Source organism: Sinocyclocheilus anshuiensis, unplaced genomic scaffold (genome assembly GCF_001515605.1).
Source record: "Sinocyclocheilus anshuiensis isolate Anshui unplaced genomic scaffold, SAMN03320099.WGS_v1.1 scaffold985, whole genome shotgun sequence".
NCBI classification, from domain to species: domain Eukaryota; kingdom Metazoa; phylum Chordata; class Actinopteri; order Cypriniformes; family Cyprinidae; genus Sinocyclocheilus; species Sinocyclocheilus anshuiensis.
This window is the reverse complement of record NW_015557117.1, coordinates 135,810-146,102: the sequence shown is the minus strand read 5'-3', so window position 1 is coordinate 146,102 and position 10,293 is coordinate 135,810. Positions and strand designations below refer to the sequence as shown.

The following is a 10,293-nucleotide window of genomic DNA, read 5'->3' as shown; positions in this document are numbered from 1 at the left end:
AGCTTCCACAGCCGCTACTTCCTCGTCCCCAAAAAGGATGGTGGCCTCCGGCCCATCCTCGATCTCAGACACCTGAATCACGCCCTCATGAAAAGGTCGTTCAGGATGACTACGCTGAAACAGATCCTTGCGCAAATTCGCTCAGAAGACTGGTTCTTTTCTCTGAACCTGAAGGATGTATACTTTCACATCCAGATAGCCCCCCGTCACAGGCGATTCATGAGATTCGCTTTCGAGGGAGTGGCTTATCAATACACGGTCCTTCCCTTTGGGCTGCCCCTGGCCCCCCGCACTTTTACGAAGTGCATGGACGTGGGTCTCCCCTCTGAGACAGATGGGAATCCGCATTCTCAACTACCTCGACGACTGGCTCGTTCTGACCCAGTCGGAGGCAGAACTTGTATCACACAGGACCCTCCTCCTCAGCCACCTAGAGCGCCTGGGACTCAGGTTCAATTTTGCCAAGAGCGCGTTGTTCCCCAGCCAGCGAATATCATTCCCGGGAACAATTTTCGACTCAGCCCAAATGAGAGCTGTAGTCGTGCCGGAACGGGCTCTGACCATATGGAGATTGGTGGCCTCCTTCGAGATTGGCACCACTCGCCCTCTCAAAATGTTTCAGAGGATGCTGGACCTCATGGCTGCGGCATCGCCAGCACTACAGTTGGGTCTGCTTCGTATGTGCCCCCTTCAGCGCTGGCTGAAACCACGGGTTTCATCCCATGCGTGGCGTCATGGACACCTGCAGATCAGGGTGAATCAGGCCTATATAACAGTCCTGGTCCCCTGGAAGAGCTCTCGCTGGATGGAACAGGGCGTGACCATGGGAATGGCTTGCAGAAGGACAGTTGTCACGACAGATGCCTCCAACACAGGTTGGGGGGTGCTGTGCGAAGGCATACCGACTTTCGGCCACTGGTCGAAGGCGGAGAAAGGCTTCCACATCAACTGCCTGGAAATGCTAGCAGTGTGTCGAGCCTGTCAGTTCTTCTTGCCAGTCCTAAAAGGACACCATGTGCTAATCCGGTCGGACAACATGTTAGTGGTGTCCTACATAAATCGCCAAGGAAGCCTCTCCTCGAAGCGTCTCTTCATTCTGGTAGAGCGCCTCCTGGAATGGGCTCAACTCAACCTGCGTTCGCTGAGAGCGGCACATATACCGGACAAATTGAATCAAGGAGCGACGTCCCCTCAGAGGAGTGGACGCTCCATCCGCAGACGGTTCAGATGATCTGGGAGATCTTCAGCGAGGCCGAGGTAGACCTCTTCGCCTCATAAGACAACTCTCACTGCCCAATTTATTACTCAAAGACCAAGGACGCGTTGGCCCACGATTGGCCCAACCTCCTCCTTTATGCATTTCCCCCGATCGCCCTGATCCCACAGGTAATCAGGCGAATCAGGGAACAAAAACACAAGGTTCTCCTGGTGGCCCCTCTCTGGATGAACCAGCTGTGGCTATCAGAGCTGACTCAGCTGTTGGTAGCGGCCCCTTGGCCCATTCCGTTGAGATGGGGCCTCCTCTCTAAAGCGAACGGGACAATATGGCACCCTCGGCCCAATCTGTGGGCCCTACATCTCTGGCCGCTCGACGGGAGCCTTCGAGCCTCCCAGAGCGAGTCTTAAACACAATTTCAGAGGCTAGAGCCCCGTCTACGAGACGCCTCTATGCCCTTAAGTGGTCTATTTTCTCCACTTGGTGTCTAAACCACAGCAAAGACCCTCCTACTTCTGATCTATCAGAGGTGTTGTCATTCCTGCAAGAGATGCTGGATAAGGGACGCTCCCCATCCACTCTCAAAGTCTATGTGGCGGCTATAGTGGCCTCTCATGCCCTATTGCGAGCCTATCGGTGGGCAGAAACAGCCCGGTTATCCGCTTCTTAAGGGGCGCCAGGAGGCTGAATCCGCCTCGTCCCCTAACCATCCCTTCATGGGATCTGCCCACTGTGCTGAGGGCCCTGAAGGGCCCCCTTTTTGAGCCGCTACAGTCTACCAACATTCGGTCACTGTCGCTGAAGACTGCTCTGCTTCTGGCACTAGCATCGGTAAAGCGAATAGGGGACCTGCAGGCGCTCTCCATTAGCCCTGCCTGCCTGGAATTCGGGCCTAATGACTCTAAGGTCGTCCTGAAACCAAGGCATGGTTACGTACCAAAGGTGCTCTCCACTCCATTCAGAGCACAGGTCATTACGCTCTCTGCGCTTCCTCACTCTGAAGAGGACAGAGAGTTATCTCTGCTCTGCCCCGTCAGAGCTCTGAGAACTTACATTGAGCGTTCCGCCCCTTATAGACGGTCGGAACAACTTTTTGTCAGCTTCGTTAACCGCACCAAAGGGCATCCGGTCACAAAGCAAAGACTCTCTCGATGGATAGTAGACGCCATCACGTTAGTGTACTCTTCCTTGGGCCGTCAATGTCCCATCGGAGTACGGGCCCATTCTACCAGAGGCATCGCCTCGTCTTGGGCATGGTCCAGCGGTGTGTCCATTGCGAATATTTGTGAGGCGGTCGGCTGGGCCTCGCCGTCCACATTCGCAAGGTTTTACAACCTGGAAGTCCCGGCCTTGCAGGCCAGGATCCTCTCCGCTTGAATAGACATGCGCTGCGTTACACAAACAGATCTGACAGAGAGCCCTTGACCATATCGCGCTCAAGCTTTCTGGCATTAGTTCACATGTCAGCTCTCAACCCCTGGGTACCGAAGTTGCAGGAGTACTCTGAAACAATTAACCAGGCCAGGTGTGACCTCAAGAAGCTCAGCCCGTCTTAGCCTTGGATTGTTGTTAGCTTCTCTATGGGCATTGTTTGCTTATGGAAGTTATGATACTTATAGTCGTTCCTCTACCTTAGCATGGCGTGATTGTACTGTGTTCCCATAGTGTCTTAGCAGACGCAGTACGAGTGTAGTATCAACAGTATCAATCCGCTGCCGAGCCATTGGTTAGTTTTTTATACACTGCACGAACCATTGTCTGTGCAGTTTCACTGCGTGATTGAAAAAAAAAGGCTTCAGCTCAGGAGAAAAAAGTCTTTTTCCAATAGCGTCTTAGCAGACGCAGTACTCGTTCCCGTATCTCAGGGAACCGAGGTTACGTTAGTAACCGAGTACGTTTTTGAGGGGAATGTTTAGTATCCTTCACAGTACTGTATGTGTGTACACTCGCTGCCTTGCACGTGAACAGAGGTTAGACTGTTGATTCATCTGTGAAAATGTTTACATAATAAGCCAGATGCCATATTGTCTTCCACTTTATACTGAACAGTTTATGAATAGCAATTTAATTCATTTAAATCTTACATTTCTCCTGTTTATATTGTATACAATTTATATGCCTATACTGTACCTAGTGCCTAGGTTAGCTGTTGCCAAACACAGTAGGCTAGAGAATGATGTATATTTATTGGTATTACCCATAGAAAGACTTTCCCATCTCAAAGAAAAAACCTTGGAGTAAAAGCAGTTGAAAAAAAGTTTGTCAGGAAAAAGGTGAGAGAAGTTTCTGTAAAGGTGACCATGCTGAGCTTTATATAACAAGATTTATTTTTCTGTGGAGCTTTTTATCAAAGTAATTAAAACATATTCTTTTCTCAATGACAACTGTTGCAATGCTGCCATGGCAACAGTGACAAGAAAGTTAAACTTAGAAATGTGTAGCTACAGCAACTATTAGCTCTGCCTTTGCTCTGCGAACATTCAAACAGGGGTGTGCTAAAGCACCATGGCCGTAAATTAAGCTTCTTCATAAAGGAGGGATTTTTATGAAAGGTGTTAGTTTTATTTCTACTCTGTTCATGTACGTTTAAGGAATTTAGCAGACACTTTTTTTTCCAGAACGACTTACTAAAAGCTCTTTAGCTTGACACATGAGACCATTGTGATCAACAGATGGTAAGCATACAGTTTAGAACATTATCTGCTAGGAAAATACAAATTGTACAAATACAAACAAGTGCTTGCTAGTACAAATAAAGCTAATATAGATACAATTAACCTAGTGCAAATAAACAATACAATGTTTGGTTTCTTTTTAAAATAACATAACAAATGTTTTTGAAACTTTGAATTTCAAATGTCAGTTTGCAATGGAGTAAATTGCAGAATGGGGGTGGAAGTTTTGATGATGGTAATTGATGTGCGGTCTATGTACGAATAAAACCTACAGCACTGTTCCCTGGTGAGGAAAGGGCTGACTCTGGATATTCAGCAGGAGGAATCTGTGTGTCTTGACTGTGGTTAGTTTATGTGTTGCAAATGACAGGTTGTTGTCCAGTGTGACATCAGGGTTCTTAGCTTTCTGTGTGGGTGAGATGGTGGAGTTGTTTATTGAAACGACAAGGTCTTGGCAAGGGTGGTTTTTAGATGGGATGCACAGAAGCTTTTTTTATTTTATTTTTATTTTTTTATAAATTTAGCTTCAGAGACAGCCATTCATCTAGGTAAAAATGCTAGCCAGACACAAGGTGATTTGTGAGATACGTGGTTGTCAGAGGGTGGGAAAGTGAGAATTAATTGATTATCAGCTCAATAAGAATAAAAGATGAAGCCAAGAATACACAACCATTTGGTGTAAAGGAAGAACAGAACTGGTCTGAGTACTGAACCCTATGGAACTCCAATGGATGTGGAGATGAAGTGAGTCCTTCCCATTATATCCAGTAGGTACTTTTCTATAGGTACGATGAAAACAATGTGAGTGCAGATCCTGTAATTCAATTGCTGTGATTAGGGCTGTTTTTGTGGAGTGTGCCATTTCGAAACCAATTTTCAGCAATGAAGTTATTCTTGCAGGTGTAGTCTGGGATATGCTTGAACACAGTCTGTCTTGCTTCACAATAGACATAAAATTTAATTTAATTTTATCCCATGATCCTATCAGAACAGTCTTGTCACCCATTTTGGGTCACTACCCACCAGTTGAGAACTACTGCTCTTCACTGTTGAGAAAGGGCAGTAAAGATTCTTATAACCTGTCAGATGTCCATGACAAACCGACGTGAAGAGGACCTGAAGAAGTTAGGGAGGTCAGGTGATGGTGGAGGTGATGTAGAGGAGTGTAAGATGGAGAAAAGAGGGGTTGAAGAGGAGGTCAAAAGTGCATGTGGAAGGGTTTTAGGAGTCTTGTGCTTGTGAACCTGGTAAATGGTTTATACTGGAGTGTTTTATTGGAGATTCTTAAGAGGAAAGAAGCAATGCACTGCTGAAGTTATCAGGAGATACAGTGGAAGGAGTAGGATAAGCTGGAGGGTTAAGTAAAGAGTGAAAGATACAAAAAATCTTTCTGGGGTTTGAAACTTGGCTTTGTAGAAACTTTTAGGAGATTTTCACTGGGAAGATTTGGGTTTCCAGATCAATGGTGCGGTACGGTAAAATGGGTGATGATGTCTGTAAGCAGGCTCAGGAAGATGTTCAGGTTTCTTTGAAGTTTTTGAAGTATAGCCAATAGTTAAATTTTAGTGTCATGACCACCTTCTAAAGATGAATGCATGAAGTTAACTCTGTTTTCACACATTCCAATGTTAGCAATTAGAATCACATGCTTCTCTTTTGATTTCTGTTTTTTAAGATGGAGGTGGCCAAAGAGGAAAAGTGTGAGTTCCTGCCCTTCCTGTCTCCTCAAGAGGTAATCAAGAAAGATGGACGTGTCGTTGGCCTGCGTTTTTGCCGCACAGAGCAGCAGGGTGATGGGACCTGGATTGTTGATGAGGAGCAAATTGTCCACCTGAAAGCAGACTTCATCATCAGTGCCTTTGGCTCCATGTTGAACGATCCAGAAGGTAAGGTCAGGGTTGAGCCAGGTAGTTGGAATTAATGAGCTCATATGGGTTTATTTTTATTTTTTTAAGAATTTAATTTCTCATAATGCTTTAACTGTATTTGTTTCCTGCAAAGTACTTTGTACCAAATTAATGATTCCAATATGTATTATTTTATGTTGCACACTGGGCCAGTTAAAAAAACGTGTTCTGATGTAGTTTAAAAGAGCACATGTTGGCGTACCTGTGGTCCATGTGAAAGATTTCCCCAGCAAGCATCACAGAATCCAGACTTTTCTCTCATCAATAAGCATTCAGCACTGCCCGACTTATCTTTCTTTAACAGATTTTAGTAGCCACAGTAGTGATAACCATCACTGTGATGGAGAGGCAGGAGTTGATAAGACCCTCAAAACGAGAGCCTTGTTTCATTATGGGAATCCTTTATCAATCCACCATCACAAATACAACCTTATTTCAGCAGATTAGCCTAAAACATCAACCACACATTCACATATAATGTCTAGATCACATATTCTGTGCTTCTTGACTATATATATTGACCAAGGTCTTTTTGTTTTATATATATATATAAAGGCTATTAAATAAAACGCACAAATTCAATTGAGTAATGAGTGACCTATAAATAGTACAGAATCTTAAATACTTGTTCATTTGTTTCATATTTTTAGATCCTAAAACCTTTTAAATTAGATTATAAATCTCAGATGTGGCCTCTGTGACCTTTGTACCTTGCTGTACAGTATATCATTGTGTTTATTTGTCGGCTCACATTCACAACAGCTATTTTTCACCTCCTCATGATTTCTTTTTCTTTACTTAGTGTTTTGTTGTCCCAGTGTTGTTGCTCTTGAGCGGACCTGTCATCCATCCTATACACTGTAATGTCTCTGAGCGGAGAGTCGTTTCATCACTGGCTTGAAGCTCAGAGATAGCAAGCTTATAAATGCCACTCACTCCCCACACCTTGCCCAAGATATTAATTACTTATCAACTCCAATGGCCGGCAGAGCCAACAGAAGATGGTTGTGTTGCAGTATTAGAGAAGAGAAAAGCTGAGATAGTGAGAAATGCTCCCCCTGCAATCTTGGGTGGGCAGGCTGGTCGGTGATTAGATCACCACTGGCTGCAGCTGACTGGCTACTTTTACAACTGTGGAGACCCTTTGCTGGACCCTATGAAGCATGACGTTGTCTGTATTCAGATCCCTAGTCCTCAAAGCAAAGCAGTTTTGAGACATGCTCACAGTTAAAGGAGTAGTCTACCAAAAAAAAGTAATAATAATTCTGTCATAATTTTCTACCTCTCATGTCATTCCAACCCTGAATCCTTTTATTTTCTTTTGTGAAAGACAAAAAGTGTAATTTGAAAGACTCAAGACCAGTGTTGTTATCGTTAACCAAAACTAAAACTATTAAAACTATTAAAATATAAAACTAAATGCTCATTTAAAATATTAATGAATAGTATATAAATAATACTAAAATAACACTGGCACAGACTGAAATTTCAATCATTTATTCACTCATAATTCTTTCTTGCAGTGAACTATAAACTTGAGATCTGCAGATCATTGAGTCAGTGAACTGAGCTTGTGAACTCGTTTGACTGGATCTTTCCTATTCGTAAATGAATCGTTCTGTCCAGTTAGTGAAGTGAACTGAATCAACTGGTTCATTTGAAAATAATAATTTGTTCACATATTGAATGACACATAGCAATCAGATGACATCAATCAAGAGCTGCAGTGGAGATGATTATTCTAAAATATTTTGTTGTATTTTATATTGTTTGTATTTACTATGATCCTGTTTTCTAGATAAGGCCAGTGTTTTTTTATCTTCTTCTTTTTATTTTCTTTCCTACTAAAAAAAAAAAAATTAAATTAAAAATTACAGGTTTAGATTTGACATGAAGTGAGTAAATAATAACAAAATTGACATTTTCTGAAGCAGTCTGATGCTTTCACATCACAGTTTCAGCATCATAACAATAAATGAATTCATATATTTGCATTTTCAGCGATGCGTTCTGCTTTCTCACTTTCTTCCATCCACAGTGGCTTTGTCTCCTGTAAGCTGTTGCATTTCTTCATGTCAATGTCTTCCTGCTTGTATTTCACACAGCAGCATGCATTCCATCTTCTAATGGTGCTTGGCAATGAGCAGTTGTATGAGAAGTTACTCTGGAGAGTACTACTGGATTCTAAGAGGAGGCCATTTCATTTAACGGGAAGATCTCAGGAGTCCCTTAGATTTGTCACACTCCACAGCCCGCAGTGTGCATGAGACAGACAGAAAGAGAGGTGGGGGAGGAGGGAAACAAACAGGATGAAGTGTGAGGATGGTTTTTTTTTTTTTTTTCTGAAAGTGATGAGGCCGGCAGTCTTCATGATCACTGGAGCGTCAGGTGAGGAGAGCTGACGGAGGGACCAGGGGATTGATCTAGAAAAAAAGGAAAGGGAAAATATACTAAAAAATAACAGCCACAGCAAAAGCATCAACAGGGCCGTCAGGGTTACAAATTCCTCTGCTTGTCTCAGGCTGGCATCCAGAGGGACTGTCATTTCTTCCTTCATCAAAGGAAGTCATGTCTTCATTTTTCAGCTTAAACATCCAGCAGTCACTAAGTGAATAGTTATGTGTACTTAGTGGCACCAAAAATATTTGGACTCTTAAAAAGCCTATAAAATCTGACTCAGATCAGATAATATTGCATATGTATTGCACTCAAACACATATCTATAAACTTGAACTATAAACTTGAAATCTGCAGATCACTGAGTCAGTAAACTGAGCTTGAAAACTCATTGGACTGGATCAGACCTATTCGTAAATGAATCGTTCCGTCCAATTAGTGAGGTGAGCGGAATCAACTGGTTCATTTGAAAAGAGTAATTTGTTCACATATTGAACGACACCTATCAATTTAGCATCAATATCAGTAAACACAAAAATCCATACGAAGTCCGTTCTAAACACTTCCTGATGTGGTTTTAAATCAGATACATATCTGATATTTGGACACATGATCTACATCTAAACACAATTCAAAAAATGTCAAGCCATCACAAGGTAAAGGAGACACATTTGCCCACAAAGATAACTTTTCTTAATGTCAAATTTTAAAGCAGATATAAATAAAATAACTCATGAAAATTAAGTTTATTTTACCCGTTCAGTCAATTTTTGCTCTTCAAACATCAATGAAAGCTTTAACTTGTCCATGCTAGCAAGTGATCATGGTATAAGCAGGATAATCACATCTGGTTTGCATTAAAGTCAAAGAGCCACCCACCATGAATTACAGTATATAAATCATTTTTATATATGGCTGCTCAAAACCGGAAGGTCAGCCGTGTCAATAAAAGCGATCAGAATGGAATCATCATAGTTTGGATACATGTAAACGCAGATATCAGATACGAGTCGTGTCTTAAGTTTAATGTAAACAGGTGATACAAAAAATTGAATAAGATCAAAAGATCGGATCTGTGCATTAAGCCTTGCAGTGCCTTAGATTTGAAGACATGTATATGCTAGTGTACAGAATTATTTTCTGGAAAAATGCACCAAAATATTGATGACTCATTCACGGATTTTTGTCAAATCAAATGCTCTCTAGAATGAGAATGTGTTCCATCCAAACTATCTGAAATTAGTCAACAAATGAAAGAATCTGTACGAATTCCATTCCATTTGATAACAAAATCTTAGAACAAGAGGCATTTATTTGATAGACAACAGCCACATTTTCCTAACAAAACATAAAAGTAAACAAATGTTTGTCGGGTTTTAAATGATAATGTTTTTTATGACAGTTCTGGATGTTGAGCGTAACTTAGTGGAACATGTTCACAGTGAATGTGAACTACATGTGGTTACTCTGCATGGACACCTGTGTGGCCATGAAGGGAAATAACTACATACATCAATTAAAAAAACCTTGGATGTGTCTGAAAGCTGAAAAATGCAGTGTATTTATGTTGGAAAGCATCAAGACATGTCTGAATTGAGTGTTTGTGTAACATCCGGTGTATATATTTTGTGCTGTCAAACAATTAATTGCGATTAATCACATTCAAAATAAAATGTGTGAAAATATATGCAAAATATATGTGTGTGTACTGTGTATATTTATGATGAATGTATAAATTAATCTATATTAATCTTGATTAATCATTTGGCATCACTAATATACATACATACATACATACATATATATATATATATATATATATTATTATAATATAAAAAAATATTCTTTTTTTTTTTTTTAAATGTCCAGTCTACCTTGACATAGTTGTAAAGTTGTTTTAATCTATTTTTGATACACTCTAACCACTCTGTGATATTGTGTGCTGGAACAGTGAAGAAGGCCCTGGAACCAGTAAAGCTGAACGGATGGGGGACACCTGAGGTGAACAGCGAAACCATGCAGACCAGTGAACCCTGGGTGTTTGCCGGCAGAGACATCGCCGGCTTGGCCAACACTACCGTGGCGTCTGTCAACGATG

General features: G+C 41.8%; 1 protein-coding gene across 1 annotated transcript in view; it reads left to right on the top strand.

Moving 5' to 3' along the window:
* Positions 1–10,293, top strand: part of LOC107677757 (dihydropyrimidine dehydrogenase [NADP(+)]) — a 177,070-nt gene that overhangs the window by 79,135 nt on the left and 87,642 nt on the right. Inside the window, exon 11 of the mRNA XM_016472774.1 lies at positions 5,567–5,777. Within this exon, the coding sequence (XP_016328260.1) occupies positions 5,567–5,777 (211 nt within the window). The remainder of the gene's footprint in view (positions 1–5,566; positions 5,778–10,293) is intronic.